A 23,478-nucleotide genomic window follows, 5' to 3' on the forward strand; every position below is an offset into this window, starting at 1 on the left:
TTTCATCTAGCAATAGCAAACTATACCTTAAGATGAGCCTCAGTGGAATAAAATTTTGACTGTGCTTGTCTGTAAGTTATAGTAATAATAGGGCAGGAATTTGGGGATTTAGATGTAAACTGTGATAAGGTATCTAGACTTTGAAAGTTAGATATAAAGTTAGATATTCTTAATACATTTAAAGTAAAACCTTACTAATCTGGACTACTTGAGATCATGTCTGAAATAACCATCATACAATTTAGTTCATTAGACTAATGAATTTTAATCAAATTTATATTGTGTAAGTTAGCCTATTTCCCTTTTATTTACGTTTTCTTCAAAGAAATGTACTTACATTGGCCCAGGCTAGCTAAAAATCATCCCTAGTATCAAAAAAAATTATTTATTAATGAGTTATGAAATAGATTAAAAATTATTCAGAAAAAAATAGTATTTCCTTTAAATTTTCATAGTAATTGAATGGACAAATAAGCTCATAGGATTTCAACAGAATTTCCTATTGTCATCAGGATTTTTGTAATAAGCTTTTGCATTTTTATTCCAACTGTTGTATGAAAGAGCTGCTATTTATTGCATTGACCTATTTATTGTTTATTTACTATTTATTGTTATAAATAGCCTTGCAGGTGTGCAGAATGTAACTGGGCACACAAAGCAAGCCATTTCACAGAAAGTCTTTTTGCATATTCCCAGCCCAAGTCTCTATTTTCTTTTGTGTGCACACCTGTATTGAAAACAGACTCTGTCATATACTATCCATTTCAGGGACTGCGAGTCATCATTTTTCTCAAATATCTTTCAAACTAATTATTTGATCAAAATGCTACTTTGACACAGTGTACAGGACACCACCTGCTAATTTTTGGTAATATAGTGCATTGTCAATGGTATTAGTTGAGGCATTTACTCTTGACTTTTAAAGGCAAAGTCGCATGAGTCAGCAGGACTAATCTACACAATTGAACGTCAACTATCCCCCATGGACAGGAAGGGGAGACCAGGAAAGTGGGTTGAGGGAGGGATGAGGAAGCGAAGGGAGAGGGAGGGACGGGTTGGGGATAAAGGATGTTCGAATGCATAGGTTGGCGATGCTTGGCAACACCATGAAAGTCAAGAGTAGACACCTTAACTAACACCATTTGACAATGCACTATATTACCAAAAATTAGCAGTTGGTGCCTTGTACACTGTGTCAAAAGTACCATTTCGATCAAATAATTAAGTTGAAAGATATTTGAGAAAAATTATCACTTGCAGTCCCTGAAATGGATAGTAGGATTATAACTGCAGTTCGGATTTTTTGTAAATATACTGTATGTGCCAGTGATAAAATTAACACTTTCATACCCAATTGACGTAGTGGTAGGTAAAATTACCCTACCCCCCATCCTTCCCGACTGACATACCGCTACGTAAAATTTCCCGAAATTTTTCGTACGTGTGTTAGGAGTAAATTTTTTTTTTTTTTTTTTTTTCTTTTCTTTTCTTTCCGGACAGTTGGTGGTTTCCATAGGCTAAAGCATACCTTGGACCGTGTAACTCAGGCATCAATACGCTAGCCAAGCAGTTCCTATACTGCGCATTTGCAAATCCCTGGCATAGTAAACTTCTCACAATGAAATCAGCTGATCCTACCCACGCTTCTCTCGTATCTTACATATTTTTTTTATAAAATGTTGGATTACATTATTGGAAACACTGTTTCATACCCTCTTTTTCTATAAATTTTTTAGTTCCTCTACTGTGCATGCGCAAATCCCTGGCGTAGTAAAATTCTCACAATGACATCAGCTGATCCCACCCACGCAGGCCTGACAGGCCACACTTCTGTCAGAGACCATGCGTACGAGGTTGGGTAAACACGTGTGGCTGTTTACATACAGTGACGTCAATCGAGAACAGCTTCCAACATGCTTTCACAAAGTTTTTACGGTAAAACTAGCGGAAAACGCGTTAGTGCATCACATAAGAGACATCTGGATTTTAGGCAGGGCTCTGAATCTCGTTTTTCATTATTATGTATATCGATATTTAGAGAATTTTATTGGCTTTCTCATAAAAAATAATTCATTCGCCTAACTGTTATAGCTTTTGAGCTACAAACAATAATGTTGACAAAGGTAACATTTTTTTCGTTTCAATCAGCTTATAACGTCAAAATGAAACTATTGCCGTTACCAAAGCCATTTTTCTTGACTCTCACTTTATTCCTCAACCTTTCCTCTACATTTTCATATATTTACAAAGCAATTTCTATGAAAAATATCCGAGCTAGGGCTCTTCCAAAAAAAATTTCTAGCGATAATTCTCACCGTATGCCAGGCAGAGCGCTCTGTTTCGTACCCTCTTTTCTATCAATTTTTTCACCAACAACTTATTTGTTTTTCATTCTTTTATATGTCGATATTTAGAGAATTTTGTTGGCTTTCTTATTAAAAATAATTCATTTGCCTAGCTGTTATAGTTTTTGAGCTGCAAACAATAATGTTGACAACAGTAACATTTTTTTTCGTTTCGATCAACTTATAACGTCAAAATGAAACTGTTGCCGTTACTAAAGCCATTTTTCTTGACTCACTTTATTCTTCAACTTTTCCTCTACATTTTTGTATATTTACAAAGTAATTTCTATGAAAAATAACCGAGATAGGGCTCTTCAAAATAAAATTTTTTCTAGCGATAATTCTCACCATAGGCCGGGCAGAGCGCTCTGTTTCTTACCCACTTTTCTATCAATTTTTTCACCAACTGGACTTATTAGTTTTTCATTGTTTTATATGTCAATATTTAGAGAATTGTGTTGGCTTTTTCATAAAAAATAATTCATTCGCCTAACTGCTATAGCTTTTGAGCTACGAACGATAATGTTGACAACGGTAACATTTTTTTTCGTTTCGATCCACTTATAATGTCAAAATGAAACTGTTGCTGTCACCAAAGCCATTTTTCTTGACTCTCACTTTATTCCTCAACCTTTCCTCTACATTTTCGTATATTTACAAAGTAATTTCTATGAAAAATAACCGAGATAAGGCTCTTAAAAAAAAATTTTTCTAGCGATAATTCTCACCATAGGCCGGGCAGAGGGCTCTGTTTCTTACCCTCTTTTCTATCAATTTTTTCACCAACTGGACTTATTCATTTTCCATTGTTTTATATGTCGATATTTAGAGAATTTTGTTGCCTTTCTCATAAAAAATAATTAATTCACCTGACTTTCATAGCTTTTGGGTTACGAACGAAAATATAAAAATAAGTAAAGATTTTTTTTTTTTTTTCCGTTAAATAACTCACATTTTTTCATATTTAGAGGGCTGGGACTCTTATTCTGACTATTCCACCATAAAATATAAACCTTTAGAAAAAAAGGACAGCAAAATGAACGTTGTTGGCATAAAGTTTCTATTTTTGCTGAATTTTCAAAATAATTATGTTTTTGCACTGTCGAGCGCTCCCAGACACCTTGGGTCTCAGGTAGGCTCAGTGCTCAAACTATACAGAAAGGAAAGTATTAATATATCACATTTTCATCAAATCACATTACTGTGTATGATTTACATTCTGAGATATTTTGCATTGTTACCTTGCACCCTGCAAGTGATGCATTACTCTTAGGTTTCTCCTTTATTGCAATTTCACAATTTTGTTTTGTAATTTCAGCATTTGAATAGTTTGCACTATGTGGTTTTTCATTTACTATTTTCTAGTTTGGTTTTTGCTTTTGTTGAGTGTAATGAGCTGTTAATGTAACTTTTACCCTTGCCTTCATCTTTGTTGCACCATGGTGTCTTCTCAATCATATTTTCTTCCTGTTTGCCCTTGCCATAGCAGCTGGTACTTTTAGTTATCTCTTCTGTGTTAACATATTACATGGTTTTCTTCCCATGTTTTTTTACAGAGTACATTGTATCCTTTTTTGGCATTTACAATTTGTGTTGATTATGCATCAGTGTGCTTGTTTGGGTAGATAGAAAATCCTGAGGCACTGCAACTGTGTCCCTGGGGAAGGACCCCCATTGGCAATGCCCTTCATGTAGGCGCAAATGTGCTCCCCTGACCTCACCTACATGGTTGGCAAGAATTGGTACATCAATCATTGATTTAGGTTCGGACAGCGACTTTCTTCTTACTCTGCTGGTAAGATGTTGGATTTGTCTTATCAGGTCATGAACACAAGGGTTAAGTAAACTGTTTCCAGATGAGGCTTCTGTCTCCGATTTGCTGGCTCCCTTTGCCACAGGGTTTCTCTGGTCTCCATGCGTGCTGTCCACTCTCCCGAGGAGCTCTTGCCTCTACAGATGATTCGTCTACCCATGTTTGAAATCTGCCAGTGTCATCTTCCACTGCATCTGCTTTCATGCTGCCCATCCATCTCTTGCCAAGGCCACACCTGCTTTGTTTTGTAGGCTTTCCACTGCTAGTGTCAACTTTTTTTTATCAGGCATGGGTTGAAAGTTCTGTTTGCTCCCCAGAGCTATTCTCCAGCTGTTGTTTATATTTTAAGTACTTTCATTGATGCTTCCCGTGCTGATCCTTCCCACCTAATTTCAGGTCCAGTATAATTATAAATTATGTGCAGTTGATGAAAGAAATGTCATTTATTTATTTATTTATTTATTTATTTATTTATTTTTTATATATAAACTCATTGCTTATACAGTAATGTGAATTTCTGCCTCTGGCTCTACTGATTTCTCTCAGCTCATGAACCAGGTGGCAGATTAGGTGAAAAAGAATGAAACTCCTACAGTAGTGTACTTGTTTTGAGACGTATAATGCACCTGTATATGCACAATATTACTTGCTTGATTGCAGTTTTATTATATATTGGATTGCAATGTCTGGTCAGTATTGTGACCGATGAATTGATTAATTACAATGAAAGGAGTGTGTGGAAAAGGTTGAAAAAAATATGTATTTCTTAAACTTTTACAGTTTTTCTTCATGTGAGTTATTTTTTAGTTATGTCGATTTTTTATTATTTTTTCTTTGATATACTCATGTTTTTAACTTTTATTGTAGAAGATCTGGGTAGTAGTGAAGAATCTGGTAAGGATTGGTCAGATCTGGAACGTGAAGCTGCAGAGGCAGATAAGGAACATGCTGACTTTGAAGATGAATATTCTAAATCCAAGAAGAAAAAAGGAGGCTTTGACAAATACAGCAAGAGGTAAGAGGACTTCATAGGTACTGTTTCAACTGTTTTATATGGTTGGAGGTTAGCTGAAATACTTAGCAAACATATAAAAAAGATATACTAAAGTGGTGGGAGTTTGGATTCATGACTTGCTGTGTTTCAGATTCAAGAACAAACCTTCTGCAAAATCCATCAAGGACAAACATAGCAAGTAAACAAACTGGATTCAGTTGTTTATTGTATCCTCATGAGCACTTCATCTTAGTCTTTTATTTTCTGTTCTGTTTTTTTGCAATAATTTACAGATGCAATCTCACTTCAACCAAACTTGCACACCCATAATCACGTCAGTTGTACAAAGTGAGCAAAGCCTCAGGTATATTATACCTGTGCCTCTGATTTGTGATCGTAAAAGATGAAATTCTGTCACTCAGAAATGTAAGCATGTGGACTTGGGCAGACTTGGAACCTCAGTAATTTGCCTGTTTTGGATTGTTATTGGTTGGAGGAGAAAGTCTCAGTTTACCACTCAGTGGCACCTCTTCAGTCCAGTGAGGTTTTGTGCCCTGTATTGATTATTGCAATCTTGTTTCATGTTTTTTAAATTATACACTAGTAATTGGAATTAGTCATTCATAATTGGCACTTCATTATGAAGTGGCATATGAAAGAATCTCACTTCGTGCATTTGGTGGCAATGTAGAAGCATGTGAGTAAATTTTAATAATAAGTATTTCTTGAAAAATTGTCATTTAATTTTATGACACTATTCAGAAAGGTTAAATAATTGTCAGGTGAATGGCTCCCCTGGTAATTTTAGCACAGAGCATAGTAGGTTAGTAATTGAGCATTTAAGATATGCCACTGAATTAACAAAAGAGTTTGATAATAGAATGTCCTTTTTTTATAATTTTTTTTACAGTTTCCTTGTTGTTTTGGAGTCGGTTTCCAACTTTTAGAATGTAAGCAGTTAGAAAGTAAGGGATTTCTTATGGCCTGTAAATTTAAGAAGTTGGAATGTTAGTCACCTTGCCACATACCCATTGTATAATAGCAGTTTCATAGCTAATGGTCATAATATTTGAAACAAAACAAGCCATGGTGTCATTCTTAGTATAATACATGGTAAGTTTGAAGATGAATATTCTAAATACCAGAAGAAGGCATGGCAAATATAGCAAGAGGTCAGGGGACTTTATAGGCACAGTTTTAATTAAATTATTGGAGGTTAGCTGACATATATGGCAAGTTGCATCTAAAAAGATATAATTAAGTGGTGGGAGTTTAGATTCATGTCTTGCTGTGTTTCAGGTTCAAGAACAAACCCTCTGCAAAATCCGTCAAGGACAAACATAGCAAGTAAACATACTGGATTCAGATGTTTATTGTATCCTCATGATCTCTTCATAGTTTTTTTTATTTTCGTTCCTATCATTTTGCTATAATTTACTTAAGCAGTCTCACTTCAACCAAACTTGCACACCCGTAATCACGTCAGTTGTACGAAGTGAGCGGAGTCTGAGGTATTTCTTCAAGTGCCTCTGATATGTGATAATAAAAGATGAAATTCTGTTATTCAGGAAATGTAAGCATGTGTACTTTAGCAGCCTTGCAGTCTGTGTAATTTGTGTGTTTTGGATTCTTATTGGTTAGAAGGGAAATACTCAGCTTACCACTTAGTAGCATCTCTTCAGCCCAGTGAGGTTTTGGGCCCAGTATTGATTATTGTGAGCTCATTTCATATTTTTTTTAAAATTATACACTTAGTAATTGGAATTAATCATTATAATTGGTGCTTCATTATGAAGTGGCACGTACGAATGAATCTCACTTCGTGCATTTAGTGGCATTGTAGCATGTGAGTAAATTTTAAGGTTTATGTATTTCTTGAAAAATTACCATTTAATTTTATGACACTGTTCAGAAAGATTAAATAATTGGCAGGTGAATGAGTCAGCTGGTACTTTTAGCACAGAGCAAAATAGGTTAGTAAATCAGCATTTGTATATTCCACTGAATTAACAGGAGAGTTGTAAAATTAGAAAGTCCCTTCTATTTGAGTTTCTATTTTAATGTATTTTCTTTATTCTGGAGTCAGTTGCCAGCTTTTTAAATGGAAGCAGTTAGAAAGAGAGTCTTTTGACCAGCAAATTTAAGAAATAGTAATGTTACTAGCCTTGCCATAAAACCCTTGTGGCAGTATTAGTATAGTTGGTGATAATATTTGATACAAAACAAGCCTTGGTAGTATTCTTGAAAAGTACATGCCATGGTACTCACTTTCCTCTTTGTCACAATATTATCATTTGTTTTATAAAGTTTTAAGATGAAGTCATACATCAAAGAAAAGGGCTTATTCCTTGCAGGTTTCCTCCAGCTGCTTCAGCTGCTTTTCTCATAATACTTTTCATCCTTTCCTTTCAGTCTTTCATCCTGGCTGTCCAACTTCCTCAACTTTAATAACTGGTTTCATTTTTAATTTTTCATTTAAAAACAAATGCCTTGGTGAGCTCAATGAGTCTCTTGAAATGTGAATGGGTGGTCTTATACTTAATGTTGTATAATTAAGTAATGGAATTGAGATTAATAATCATGGAAACAGAGCTGATGACAGTCATTCAAATTTGATAGGATTTCATCACAGTCATGGATATCAGGGGAATATAAGTGGTGTAGTATGAGCAGTGATGGTGTTGTTAGATCATTATTTCAAAAATCTTGATATGATCAACATCTATTATCATGAGTCTTACAAAATTATTTTTTGTTTTACCACAAACCCATTAGTACAGTTATCCATTGAAACTTCATAGGATTGGGGTTGCTAAATCTCCATGAAAATAAACAATTTTCAGATAACTCCCCAGTTAGTACTGTACACTATTGTTGGCCCAAAATTGACTAATATTTAGTATAAACTGTTATTTTCCAAAATAACCAATACAGTACAGTACAACATACCATTTTTATTGTACAGTACAGTATCAGCAATGCATTATTGTACTGTATATCCTAAGAGATAGAATACATGCACTGTGCCATAATAATACAATATACATTTAGTAATTTAATTTATTTTTATACTATATGTTATTAAATCTGTAAAACATTGTGTAGAAAAAGCTACTAATCTTAAAAATACCAATTGGCTTAACATATGTCAAGATGTAATATATATATGTGTGTATAACTGAATCACGAAAATATGGAACGTGATGAATATATAAATAAAGATAAAATCCACAAAGGAAACGGAAACACTGGAGTGCTGCAGGCCTTTTGACACTAGTCCTTTACTTAGCAGACTGAAGGAATATAAAAGTATGTTTACAAAGAAAGCTCATATAAATGACAGAAGGGGATTATAAAGGAAACATATGTACCTGGAATCCAACACAATTGAAGAATTAATACCACTGCCAAAACAGGATTAAATACTTAAGAGGTTTTACAAAGGATTAAGATCAACCGTTCAGGAGCAGGGACAGGACAATTAAAAGATTATACAGGTTCGTGACTGACCACCTAAAAATTTTTAGTACAACACAATAATTTTTTTTTTTTTTTTTTTGTAAACAATAATAACTTTTTGCAAGATGAAAATTAAAAAAAAAAAAAAATTATATTAAACATACGAATTTACAGAAAATATATATCAAGTAGCTACCTTGTAATTAAGTCAGTGATTTTATCTTTTAGGTCATTCTTGAACATTTTTCTAATACAGGGGTCCAAATAATACATGCCAGGGCTAAGATTAAAATTACAACTGGAAGTAAGCTGGATAATAGCGGACTCCAATAGATTTCTTGAGGAGAAATCTTTCGATCTGGCAATCACTGAACTTTCAGTCCAATTTATCCTGTGAGAGTTTTCACTTAAATGAATGAATATAGCATTGGATTCTTGTCCAGTTTTGACTGAATATTTATGTTGCTTAATCTGTACATCTAAATCTTTGCTAGATTGGCCAATATAAAATGAGGGGCAATCCAAACATGGAATTTTATATATTATGTTGTTTTCTTTAGGGCTATTTTTTATTAACATTCTTTTGAGTGTGTTATTATAAGAAAAAAACGAGGTTTACATTAAAAGGTTTTAACAATGATTTTATGTTTTCAAAACCACTAAAATAAGGCAAGCTAAGAATGTTCTTAGGGGTTTCTTTCTTCATGTTACTTTCACTATAAAACTTTTTGTGGGCTTTGTTATAACAAATATCTAGTATATGTGAAGGATAACATAAATCTGTCCCTAATTTTCTTATGTATTCAATTTCTTTATCCAAGTACTGGGGACTGACAATGCGCAAGGCTCGTAAAAACACAGAGGAAAAAATTGATATTTTGATGTTGAGGTGATGGCCTGAATAAAAATGGACATAAGTTAAGTTGTTGGTTGGTTTCCTATAAATACTGAATTTAACTTGAAATGGTTCTCTATGTATTAAAACATCTAAGAAAGGAAGGTAATTGTCTTTTTCTAATTCTAACGTAAACTTAATGGATGGTACCTGGTTATTCAAATTACAGAGTAAATCATTTACATCAATACCAGCAGGCAAAACAGCTAAAATATCGTCAACATACCTATACCACTTTAAAGGAGTATAAATGATATTAGGTATATATCGTTTTTCAAAGAATTCCATGTACAAGTTTGAGAGGAGTGGGGATAAAGGGTTGCCCATTGCCATACCAAATATTTGTTGGTAAAAAGCACCATTGAATGTAAACTTACAATCACAAATGCATTTGTGATTGTAAGTTTACATTCAATGGTGCTTTTTTCTTATAATAACACACTCAAAAGAATGTTAATAAAAAATAGCCCTAAAGAAAACAACAACAATATATATAAAATTCCATGTTTGGATTGCCCCTCATTTTATATTGGCCAATCTAGCAAAGATTTAGATGTACGGATTAAGCAACATAAGTATTCAGTCAAAACTGGACAAGCATCCAATGCTATATTCATTCATTTAAGTGAAAACTCTCACAGGATAAATTGGACTGAAAGTTCAGTGATTGCCAGATCGAAAGATTTCTCCTCAAGAAATCTATTGGAGTCCACTATTATCCAGCTTACTTCCAGTTGTAATTTTAATCTTAGCCCTGGCATGTATTATTTGGACCCCTGTATTAGAAAAATGTTCAAGAATGACCTAAAAGATAAAATCACTGACTTAATTACAAGGTAGCTATTTGATATATATTTTCTGAATATCTGTATGTTTAATATAATTTTTTTTTTAAATGTTCATCTTGCAAAAATTTATTATTGTTTACAAAAAAAAAAAATAAATAAAATTGTGTTGTACTAAAAATTTTTAGGTGGTCAGTCACGAACCTGTATAATCTTTTAATTGTCCTGTCCCTGCTCCTGAACGGTTGATCTTAATCCTTTGTAAAAAACCTCTTAAGTATTTAATCCTGTTTTGGCAGTGGTATTAATTCTTCAATTGTGTTGTATTCCAGGTACATATGTTTCCTTTATAATCCCCTTCTGTCATTTATATGAGCTTTCTTTATAAACATACTTTTATATTCCTTCAGTCTGCTAAGTAAAGGACTAGTGTCGAAAGGCCTCGCAGCACTCCAGTGTTTCCGTTTCCTTCGTGGATTTTATCTTTATTTATATATATGTGTGTGTGTGTATACAGGCAGTCCCCGGTTATCGGCGATCCGGTTTTACGCCGCTTGTCTAACAACGACGATAACCGGATTTTCGACACCAATTCCCGGTTATCGGTGGCGCAGATCACCGGCTATCAGCGCCGATCACCGGTTATCAGGGTCGATAACTGGTGATCAGTGCTATTATTGCCGATTTTCGGTTATCGTCACGCTGTCGGGAACTGGACCCCCCAGTTAACCAGGGACTGCCTGTATATAAATTATATATGCATGTGTGTGTGCATATATATATATATATATATATATATATATATATATATATATATATATACATACATACATACATACATACATACATACATACATACACACAGGCAGTCCCCAGTTAACGGTGGGCTCAGTTAACAGCGATCCGGTTTTATGGGGCTTGTCTAGCGATGAAAATCGGCAATTTTCGGCGCTGAAAATCGGCTCTTTTTGGCACCGATAACCCCTGAAAATCGCCGATTTTCAGTGATCATCACACCCTCAGAAACGGAACCCCACCGATAACCGGGAACTGCCTGTATAATTATATATATATATACTGTTGTAGTTCTTATTGTACAGTTATTACATGAAAATGTACTCACAATATATATATATATATATATATATATATATATATATATATATATATATATATATACTGATGTAGTTCTTATTGTACAGTTATTACATGCAAACATACTCACACCATAGACAAGTGTTCCAAGCTGTACGGCATTATTGTCATTCATTCCACGAGTGAAGGTAGATGGTGAGGGTCTTGAAAAAGGGGTGAAAGGAGAGGCTGGTATGTTGGGTTTAACCTAAGGGAAGTATTGTGTGATTTTGGTTTTCCTTTTTGGCCATTGCATTTCTTTAAAATTTTTGTATATGGTTCACTCGCTGTTCACTCCTGGCTTCTGCCATTTCCTTACTCTGAAGATGTGTGTAATTGACAGGTCAATATTACAGAAGGAGTCCAATATAGCAGTGGACGTGATCCTTCTGCAACACCTAACACAAACTTCTCTGGCTTTGCTTCTTCTTCATGTTGTATAGCATCTTCATGGGCTAGCTGCATTAGGTCACCATCTGTTGACACAGCTGGCATGGTATCAGCTAAATCTTGAATTCCCCTAAGATCCATATCTTGAAATCTCTCTCTGTCCACCTTCTCATTATTTCATTGATAGTCTTCATGTTATATCCAGTTAAAGTCATTGACATATTCTGGCCAAAGTTTTTTCCAGGTTTTGATAACTTTTAATTGATGAATATGGCATCAGCAATTGTATAAAGTTCTTACATATTCCTTAAGAATGGAATGACCTCTACATCAGTGAATTGCAATAACAACCAACAAAATGGTCAAGTTAAATGCTATCAAAACATGAAGTAAATTTTGTAAAGTTATGAAATAGATAATATAAAATGCAGGAAAGCAAGAGAACATATCAAACAGTGTTATAAGGACAAAAGAGGCACAAAGTCAACAAATGTGCTATGGATATACTGTACGAGTACCAGGATGTGGGACTGAGTAGTTGTTTCAAGTGTTTCATAAGCTTACCTTAACCACCCACCTTATATCACAGTAGTGTTGTTGCTATCTTAACAGTATGAAGTGAGGTGGGAACTGAGGATAGTGATAAAAGTATGGGGGGGGGGGCATTATTTCATTTGCTCTCATGTGGTGCCTTCCTGTATGGTCGAGGACCAGTTAGACAATGTTAATACAGGTTTAGTTCCATTATAGGTGTATTGACATGGTACCTGTCAATAATATATCATCATGAGCATTCTCAACAGATTTTCCTTTGATATGGGTAAGCATGTAATGGATTCTTTCCACTATGTCCTGTGCTATTCTTCCTGCACTCCCTTGAGATCTAGGTCTTTATCCATCATCTTTTCATAGAATTTTTTAGCCTTTTATTAGGTCTTTGTCCACATACAGTACTTCCATACAGAAAGCAAATCCCACTGGAAAATGATAGGCAGAAGTTCAGTACCAAGCTCTTTCACATTTATTAATGCATCGTCCAGGCACATTAATATACATGAAAGTGCCTGGTACTGAACGTCTTACCTGTCATTTTCCTGTGGGATTTGCTTATACACTGAAGTCACATGCATCTACTGTGATTTTCTAAGCATTCTTTCATATCTGCTACTTTTTTTTTTTTTTTTTCCATAGCAACACATTCTTCATCCCAACACATCTGTCACTTCTTCATTTGTAATACAATCTTCCCACTATACATGGCCACAGATTATAGCTTTCTATAATCAGACCTTTTCAAATCCTGCATTTGTGCAGTATAGATTATATAGACCTTGTATAACAATCATAAGTTTGATCTCTTCTGATGGGACATTCTTATGTACCAATGATCTAGCATTCTTTCTCCATTTCATTTCTGCGCTCGCAGCTGCTGCTGCAGTCAGTGCTTCCCTCTTCTCTCCCACACCCACCCGTAGTATAATAGAAATGCATTTCTTAAAGAACCTACCTATTTATAACAAGGTGGTTTTCTATTTCTCTCTTTTCCCAATGTACTCTTTGTAATACTATGTAGCATATATGATAAGCAGAGAGGCCAGTTGCATAACATTCATGGTTGGAAAGAAAGGTCATTCAATTTGTAAATATGTATGTCAAAATTTTGTGTTATTTGATTTTCTGCAGATTAATGACTGTGACAGAAACGCTTCTCTAGATTCAGAATGAAAACTTGGATGTTATGAAAAATTCTCGGGAAAGCCCACCGTTTCATTTAAAAGTATGAATGCAAAGAATTATCATGTCATAAAAATTAGCCATGATAAGACTGATCAGATCACAGCTGGTTTTTAATAAATAACATCATGTAGAGCCCATTGGTTGAAAAGTGGTTGCTGTCATGTCCATTGTAATTTTGAGTAAGGCATTCTGTTGCGATGGCACTTATGGGTAGCATCATGCTGACTGCCTAACATTCAGACTCATAGATTTTTTGAAATCAGATGTTGATGGTGCCTGGTCTTTTGAAGTTTGATATACATTCTTGAGGTATTTTCAGCACCATGTGTGAACTACTCTCAGTAAAAGTAACTTGACTGCTTCATTATATTTTTGTATTTCTTGTTTATGTTATTCCCTCAAGTTGGCAGTAAATTAGTTTCTTATGTTAATTCAGTTTTTGGGTGTTTTCCTTTGAGAAAGCTTTTATGAGTTAGCTAATCTCATGTCTCCAGTAAAAATTGTTCTAAGCCATTATTATGTGCATGGCCTCTCCTGGAACAGTGACTGAAAGAATTCATGTGGATATTTTGCTATAAATTCTGTGCTCTTGCACCAGTTGAATTAGCATCTGGAATGTCTTTTCCTAATTATGAGGCTTTTGAAGCCAGTGCCTTTAAAGGCTTGTGTTTTTTTTTTTAATATGTTAAAACCTATTTGCAGAGAATTATTCACAAATGCGGACAAGTGTTAAAAATAATCTTCTTACCAAACAGTGTCAGAAATCTTTTTCTCTGATACATGGCAGCATGCATGTTGAAGTATTGCAGTAGTTTGCTTGGTGTAAAGGATTTTGAATCCAGTAGGTTCCTGAAAACTTGAGAATGATAGATCAGTATTTTTCATTTTTATTAGGTGTTAATAGAAGATTTTTGTATAGCCTGTTCTTTTATATATATATATATATATATATATATATATATATATATATATGTATATTTATATATATATTATATATATATAATATATATATGTATATATATATATATATATATATATATATATATATATATATATATATTATATATATATATATATATATATATAGGTATATAATTGATTTTGTTAGTGATGCACTTAATTTTTTTTTTCAGTTCCAAACACAAGTCCTCATCAAAACATGACAGGTAAGCAAGCTCCAACTGCTCTTGCAGATTGTATGTAAATTGTTACAGTACTATAGCTGTGTTAAGGGGCTGGCTGTTCTAGGATGGAAAATATTTGACTGGGATATGGGTATAATATATATAATATACTAGGAATAAAGGACATCATATATTGATTTTAGCCCAAGAAACTCATTTTGATGCCTTTTTTTCCCCTTTCAGTTTAAAGAAAAAATCCAATGCATTCTTGTATACTAATTGCTTTTTATGAACAAAATTTGTAAGTTACATGGCAGTATGTTAACTCTTGAACCCAATGAAAGAAATCTTAGTGAGTAGGATTGTTTGCAAAATACTGATCATACTTTTTTTATTTTTATCATTAAAAATTGCCAAATGTGACCCTATGAAATATAAAAAAAAAATGTCTATGCTTTTAGTTCAACATTCTAGTGTGTTCTGTGTGAAATTTCAATAAAGGATGGAGGAATAGTACCCTGAAAATATGAAAGTCACATTTTGAAATACAGGCTGTTGAACTCGGAGCAACCTGACAGTGGTCTTTACGGCATCACGTTCCTTGGACTAGGGTTTCAGAGGGGTGTGAAACATGGATATTGAGCAAGATGGTGGGAAAAGACTGGAAACAGCACGGGTATCATGAGTGAAGAAAACAAATGAGAAAATTATAGTAGGATGGACACACGAAAATTGTGGAAATGTTTTGAAAAATTCAATTCCACTTTTATGGTGTGTGTTAAGGAAGGAGTATTTGGAGTTTTTTATATAAAAAAAGTCAATATATTAATTGTATGAGGGGAGGGATTAGCAAGAATTGATTCAGATGATGACCAGCATCTTTGGAGAAGTAGCACATTGAAGGAATTAGGCTGTGGATACATATCATAAATGGGTATTTGCTGTAAAATTATCAATATTAGGAATTGTTTATGTAATAATGCATTATTGTATTGTACCATTTCTTCTTCCATTGATAAGGCATGAAGTCTTGAGTTATGCATGGTGTCTCAAGATGTTTTTGTAGCGTTTCTTTATTAATGTGATGAATTTTTTTTTTATTACAGTATTATAAATCCAAGTACAGTAACATTTAAGTATCAAATTGGAAAATAATTATAAAATGGGAAAATTATAGTAAGTTTTGAAAAGTTGTTTTTCCCTAACCTCCAGTATGGTCTCCTTGATCCTCTCATTTAGTCTTTGGCAAGTCCATCCAAGTTTTCTCTCAGACCTTAACTCTATGAACAGTTACATTACTGGGTTTTTACATTGATCAACTAGTATGTATATCCCATCCAGCAGCCAGTCAGTGGTTCTAGTTATAAGACTTGAGTGTGCTCTAATTAGAATTAATTTTACCCATTTCTTCATTTATCTTCATGCATTTTAGAAATGTTATTGGATAATTTTAAATGTATAAACACCAGGTGTACATAGAAAGATTGAATATGTTTCTAATTTTTCATTAATATTTAATAAAACGCTAGATTAAATAGGGTAGAGAAGGTGGTTTGAGTTGCTCTTGTATGGCATAGTTTTATTCCAACCCTTCTTGGTGGTGTAATGCATTTGTTTAATGTAGTGTTTCATTTCAGCAAGCACAAGTCTCACAAGTCATCACATTCGTCTCCTCACAAATCTTCATCCAGTAAGTCCTCACACAAGTCTCCAAGCAAGGACAAAAGTAGAGATAAGGACCGTCACCATTCCAGTAGCAGCAGTAAACATAATGACAAGAAGAGATCCCGTGATGTCTCAGGCGGCCGGGACAAGAAAAAGAGCAGGTAAGGATCGTGCTTTTTTTTTTTTTTTTTTTTTTTTTTTTTTTTTTTTTTTTTTTTTTTTTGAACTTGCGTTTATTGTACTTTGTAAAATAAATTGTATTGGAAGTGACTCGCAAGAAAGTTTGAATAAGAAAAATTGCTTCATGTTTCTAGTATGTCTCTGTAGTTGTATTGTAAAATTTACTTCTTATAAATATAGGACTTCGAAGATTTAAAATATAGAATTTGCCGTTGTTGGTGGTGAAACTGTATTTTCTGAAATAAAGGAACTCTTCAATTATTTGCGTTGATGTACCTAAGGAGAGGGATAATATGCCCAAAGTGTGGTCTAAGGACAAAGCTGGCTGTCTCTAGGCTACAGCAAACCCTAGCTTAACACTTTCATATCCAATTGACGTAATTTTACACAAAATCACCCTACCCCCTGCCTTACCTGACTGACGTAATTTTACGTAAAATTTACAGAAAATTTTTCGTACGTGTGGTAGGGGTAAATTTTTTCTATTTTCGGACAGTTGGTGGTTTCCATAGGCTAAAGCATACCTTGGACCGTGTAACTCAGGCATCAATACGCCAGCCAAGCAGTTCCTATACTGCGCATTTGCAAATCCCTGGCATAGTAAATTTCTCACAATGAAATCAGCTGATCCTACACACGCTTCTCTCTCGTATCTTACATTTTTTTTTATAAAATGTAGGACTACATTATTGGAAACACACTGTTTCGCACCCTCTTTTTCTATAAATTTTTTAGTTCCTGTACTGTGCATGCGCAAATCCCTGGCGTAGTAAAATTCTCACAATGACATCAGCTGATCCCACCCACGCAGGCCTGGCAGGCCACACTTCTGTCAGAGACCATGCGTGCGAGGTGGGGTAAACACGTGTGGTTGTTTACATACAGTGACGTCAATAGAGAACAGTTTCTAACATGCTTTCGCAAAGTTTTTACGGTAAAACTAGCGGAAAATGCGTTAGTGCATCACATAAGAGACATCTGGATTTTAGGCAGGGCTCTGAATCTCATTTTTCATTATTATATATATCAATATTTAGAGAATTTTGTTGGCGTTCTCATAAAAAATAATTCATTCGCCTAACTGTTATAGCTTTTGAGCTACAAACGATAATGTCGACAACGGTAACATTTTTTTTTTTTTTTTTTTTTTTTATCACCTTATAACGTCAAAATGAAACTGTTGCCGTTACCAAAGCCATTTTTCTTGACTCTCGCTTTATTCCTCAACCTTTCCTCTACATTTTTGTATATTTATTTACAAAGTAATATCTATGAAAAATATCCGAGGTAGGGCTCTTCAAAAAAAATTTCTAGCGATAATTCTCACCGTATACCGGGCAGCGCACTCTGTTTCTTACCCTATTTTCTATTAATTTTTCACCAACTGGACTTATTCGTTTTTCATTCTTTTATACGTCGATATTTAGAGAATTTTGTTGGCTTTCTCATAAAAAATAATTCATTCGCCTAACTGTTAGTTTTTGAGCTACAAACAATAATGTTGACAACGGTAACTTTTTTTTTCGATGATCAACTTAAAACGTCAAAATGATACTGTTGCCATTACCAAAGCCATTTTTCTTGACTCCCTTTATTCTTCAACTTTTCCTCTACATTTTCGTATATTTACAAAGTAATTTCTATGAAAAATAACCGAGATAGGGCTCTTCAAAAAAGATTTTTTTGTAGCGATAATTCTCACCATACGCTGGGCAGAGCGCTCTGTTTCTTACCCTCTTTTCTATCAATTTTTTCACCAACTGGACTTATTAGTTTTTCATTGTTTTATATGTCAATATTTAGAGAATTGTGTTGATTTTTTTCATAAAAAATAATTCATTCGCCTAACTGTTATAGCTTTTGAGCTACAAACAATAATGTTGACAACAGTAACATTTTTTTTTCGTTTCAATCAACTTATAACGTCAAAATGAAACTGCTGCCGTTACCAAAGCCATTTTTCTTGACTTTCCCTTTATTCTTCAGCTTGTCCTCTACATTTTCGTATATTTATAAAGTAATTTCTATGAAAAATAACCGAGATAGGGCTCTTCAAAAAATGTTTTTCTAGCGATAATTCTCACCATAGGCCGGGCAGAGGGCTGTTTCTCACCCTCTTTTCTATCAATTTTTTCACCAACTGGACTTATTCGTTTTCCATTGTTTTATATGTCGATATTTAGGGAATTTTGTTGGCTTTCTCATTAAAAATAATTCATTCGCCTGACTTTCATAGTTTTTGGGTTACGAACGAAAATATAAAAATAAGTAAAGATTTTTTTTTTTCTTTCCGTTAAATAACTTACATTTTTTCATATTTAGAGGGCTGGGACTCTTATTCTGACTATTCCACCATAAAATATAAACATTTAGAAAAAAAGGACAGCAAAATGAACGTGTTGGCATAAAATTTCTATTTTTGCTGAATTTTCGAAATAATTATTTTTTCACACTATCGAGCGCTCCCAGACACCTTGGGTCTCAGGTACGCTCAGTGATATGGTAATTATACAGATAGGAAAGGGTTAACTCTGGCTAGTCAATTAAAACACTTAATTTGCAAAATTGTATAGAATCCAAAGAAATAAGAATAATTCATGCTGAATTGGGATGTTTGAAGTTTGCACCATTAAAAATACAACACTAGCTAGTAACTGTCATCAAATATAATATATCCAAAGGTGCTGTGTTTAATTTTGTAAGTATAATAAATACTACATATTCACGTTTGTTACAAAATAGAAAGAAATTACTAGTAATAGTGAATAATATGCACAACTTAATTGTGATACTACCCACTGCATGTTCTCTAGACTCCCTAGGTGAAACACTTTTTAAATATAATAATGATACGTAGTTCACAGAATGGTAAATGACAGCTTGTTAAGCTTCTATATTTCTATATCTTATAGTTTTTTAGCTCATTGTCTTTTCTTCAATTTTTTGCAGGCGTTAGATTGTAAGTTACTCTACTAGTGACCTCAACAGATTTGAAAGTAATGGGCATACAGGACAGTGTAAATTAAGGATTAATTCACCAGTACAGTATAACAAGTGGTTATCAGGCTCCATTTTTGCTCCTTAGTTCAAACTTCATTGGTTATATGCCTCTGTTACATAAATAACTACCTGTTTAAATTACTTCATACACTTGGTGCTCTTTCCACTTTCAGTTTGATAAATTAATGTGAAGAGATTCCTCATAACCACTTGTGTATTATCATCAGGTAAGGTGTTACCATTTGTAATTTTGCCATGAAGATACTGATGTTTTATTAAAAATAATCTTTGTATGTATTTGTTTATTGGAAGGAATTCTGATCTTGTGATATAGGCATTTAGGTTTTAAAATTGCTGTGCCCTTCATTATTATTCACACAGTGGATCTTTTAAGTTCATAGTATGTTATTGTGAAGTACAATTAATTCAGCTGTTGTTCCACTTTTTGTTTTAATTGGAGCAGTAAGATATGTAAAACTTTACGTTTGAAATGTCATTGCATTCACAGTTCAAAATGAATTTGTTTTCATATTAGTGAATTTTTATTATTTTTATACTAGATATTTTAATGATTGAGGTTTTACAAAATGTTGGGAAGCTTTTCCTCTTCTGTTTCACCAGAATAGTACATAATTACTTTGTCTGATATTGGGAAATGAACTTTTGCTAACCTAATTGTACATTGGTCATGGTTCAACAAGTGATTACTTTGGAAACTGGCCTGCCTCTGTACATTTCATGAAAATGTACGTTTAAATCTATCTACCTAACTGAATTGAGCAGGAGTCCTTTTTCATTAACGGCAGAGTGTATTTCCTCATGTTAGTTGTGAACATACAAAAGCTGTAAGGAGTTTTATATATCCAGGCGGAAGATATGAAAATCCTGTTTTCCATTTGGTTTTTTAATAACCCTCTGAGAGTAAAATAAAAGTACAAAATGACACTAAGGAAAAGTTGATAAAACATTTTCAGAATGTTCCAGCATCATAAATACTAGGAAATGAATAAAATGATATGACTCGAAGGTAACTTGTATATAAAAAGTTATGATAAGTTCATTTAAAACGAAATAAGTAGAAGCTGAAAAGTTTAACATAAAAGTTTTATGTTAAAACTGAATTTGTAGGAGACTGAATGCCACACAAGTCAGTACACTAAAACTGAATTTGTAGGAGACTGAATGCCACTCAAGTTCATTAGACGTAAAATTGACATCAGTTACAGCATTATTGCTCTTTATTGGGTTGTTGCTGCTAGAAAAGCCTTGCATAATCATAGTGGATATTACCATAAGGGAAGACAATAACTTTGAATCTGTGAGAAAATATTAGTGTGTATTAAAAAAGAGCATGTGACTTATTTGGGCCTTGTGTTGATAGTGGTTATGATGATAAACATCTTGGTGGGACATGGAAGTGATTATCAGAGAGCATGTGTCACGGTCAGTCAGCTCATGTTACCACTTAAATACACAGAAGCTTGAATGATTATATAGCATTACATAATGAATAAACATATCTCAATGGCAGGGTATTAACATTGATGGCATTCTCATTCCCATCACATTATAGCAAAGAAAATTGCATGGACAAACAGAAATTATGAGATATAGTCAAAAGTGATGGTTATTATGAAGCTTGGATTTCCTCTGAGTCAGCAGATGATGATGACAGCTGTTCAAATGAAATTACTGCTGATGATGATGTTTTTTGTGCTGGTTAAGTGAAAGGGCAGTTGTGAAACTGAAAGGGTTGATTTGAAGTGTGATGTTTCTTTGTGAAACTGAAAGGGTTGATTTGAAGTGTGATGTTTCTTTGTGAAACTGAAAGGGTTGATTTGAAGTGTGATGTTTCTTTGTGAAACTGAAAGGGTTGATTTGAAGTGTGATGTTTCTAAGTGGAGTGTTGTGAATAAGGACACAATCTCTGTGTTGAATAATTCCAATAGTGAATGGAAGCTAAAAAGGATGATATGCATAACTGTATTGGTAATGTTGATTTTGAAAAGTGTATGATGTGGGACAGAAAACATGTAGTGTTTGATGGCAGGTGGCTGAAAAGATGAAAGGAAGATAGGTAAAAGTTACTGGAGTTGCTAGGAATATGAGCAATTCTTTTTACTGTACCTCCATTCATATTCTCTTTCTTCCATATTACTTTCCACCCTCTTCTAACAATTGATTCATAGTGCAACTGCGAGGTTTTCCTTCTGTTACACCTTTCAAACCTTTTTACTATCAATCTCTATTTTGGTAACAAACGACCTTATAGGTCCCAGCACTTGGCCTTTGGTCTAAAATCTATAAATTCTCGGTATGAGGAAGATCAACTTAATAGAGTCGCTTGATTTTATTTTTGGCTCTGGCATACGTTTATTTTGTATTTTGCAGAAATCCCCAACAGTCTGGAGAGATGTCTCCTCTTTGTATTGAATTATATTGTCACTGAAGAAATGTGATGTCATGAAACAATGAATTATACTTTTTTCCATGATTGTGTTCTGAAAAATAATTATGACTTTATAATGAACCTCTGACAATTTCAGGGATATTATGTCGGTGATATTGCATAAGATTTAACTTCTCAGTCATACTTCAGTGGAAGAACTCAGCCTTCTAGAAATCCTGTGGCTACTGTAATTTACAGTAAAAAAAATACACCACCTTTCCTAAACTTAGAAATTTCACTGACTGAAGAGGCATGCCAAGTGGCAGGGATATTTCTAATGTTTCATTGTTGTACAATTAATCTTTTATCTTTGGAATCACTGTCTCAGTATATTACCTCATCAGTTCATGAAATTGGATTAATTATGAGGATAATTTGTAAATGAAAAGAAATTTGTTTCAGGCCATGTGAAATATTGCACTTGCATTTTGTGGTAATTATAGAAATTTTATCATTAATACTGACTTTATTAACTTACAAGTAAAAAATCTCTCATAAAACTACCATTTAAAAATATTAAACTTACAAATAAAATATTACTCATAAATTGTTATTTTAAAATGTTAAGGGTAACTTAATACAACATATTCATTGAAAATATTTAATTTTTAAAGAAAAGTCATTTTGATCCACTGAGCAATGATACTGTGGAACATAATGGTAACTGAACATTGAAATAGAAGTTTCACCTTGTAGACATTATTTTTTTGTAGAAATGTTTTTATTAAATGTATTGTGAAAGGACATAAGCTTCCAATGAACAAGAAGTTAGGTATGCCAAACATTCAAGATGACTTTACCACCAAAGGATTAGAAACTCTGAAGATGTTCGGTAACATTGCTGCAAGGTGTTGAAATAGGTCTTCAGAAATCCCCTGGAACACCACAGAAAATTGCTAAACTAAAAGCTATACTATACTACTTAACAATTAGAAATGAAGGCAGTATGTATGTGCAGTGTAATAAAACAATCTCTTTCAAAGAATGATAGATTATTCATTTAATCAAGAAAGGGGTTATTTACACAACCTTACCTTAGGTACTAAGAACTGCATGTTCTTCATTTCTGCTCCACCCCAAGATGTTGTTTCCATCATAAATCCTTTAATGCACTTGTATACCAACTCTGCCCTCTTTTGGCACCAGGACATAGTCATTTCCTAGGGAATAAAAAAAATTGCAGATCAACGTTATTGATAAGCAAAACGATTTTTTCTAATCTTGTTAATTCATCACAAGCTTCCTTAATTTTCCTTCAGAAAGGCCACGGACCCAAGGCACTTAATGCTGCTTGAGGCACTCCTAATCCAACAGGAGAAGCCCTCCATGAACACAACACAGGGAATGTTCCTTTTGCCCAACAACATCAAGCACCCCTTTAACCAGGACCTAACAAGACCCATACCTGATAATTGTGCCAACACCGAGCAGCAAAACAAGCATTCCTGGGCATGAGCAACACCAGAGGCCTCTTGAGTGACCCCTAAGAACTAATAATAAACTAGTGA

At 33.8% G+C, this 23,478-nt stretch overlaps 2 protein-coding genes across 5 annotated transcripts in view; one reads left to right on the forward strand and one right to left on the reverse strand.

The window, feature by feature from the left end:
- dre4 (SPT16 homolog, facilitates chromatin remodeling subunit dre4) overlaps nt 1-20,416 on the forward strand; it is a 94,278-nt gene extending 73,862 nt beyond the window's left edge. The window contains exons 21-26 of one of the 4 annotated variants that reach the window (XM_067134179.1): nt 5,026-5,173; nt 5,304-5,351; nt 6,452-6,499; nt 14,686-14,718; nt 16,314-16,502; nt 19,471-20,416. In XM_067134179.1, coding sequence (XP_066990280.1) covers nt 5,026-5,173; nt 5,304-5,351; nt 6,452-6,499; nt 14,686-14,718; nt 16,314-16,502; nt 19,471-19,477 — 473 coding nt within the window. In that variant the 3' untranslated portion in view covers nt 19,478-20,416. The remainder of the gene's footprint in view (nt 1-5,025; nt 5,174-5,303; nt 5,352-6,451; nt 6,500-14,685; nt 14,719-16,313; nt 16,503-19,470) is intronic. The other 3 variants (XM_067134187.1, XM_067134197.1, XM_067134206.1) reach the window with 3 other exon arrangements.
- Nucleotides 20,417-22,416: 2,000 nt separating this feature from the next.
- Nucleotides 22,417-23,478, reverse strand: part of LOC136856387 (FERRY endosomal RAB5 effector complex subunit 3) — an 89,234-nt gene continuing 88,172 nt past the window's right edge. The window contains exons 11-12 of the mRNA XM_067134218.1: nt 23,005-23,130; nt 22,417-22,845 (exon numbers count right to left, since the gene is read on the reverse strand). Coding sequence (XP_066990319.1) covers nt 22,756-22,845; nt 23,005-23,130 — 216 coding nt within the window. The 3' untranslated portion in view covers nt 22,417-22,755. The remainder of the gene's footprint in view (nt 22,846-23,004; nt 23,131-23,478) is intronic.

This window comes from Macrobrachium rosenbergii, chromosome 3 (assembly GCF_040412425.1).
Source record: "Macrobrachium rosenbergii isolate ZJJX-2024 chromosome 3, ASM4041242v1, whole genome shotgun sequence".
In the NCBI taxonomy this organism is placed as follows: Eukaryota; Metazoa; Arthropoda; class Malacostraca; order Decapoda; family Palaemonidae; genus Macrobrachium; species Macrobrachium rosenbergii.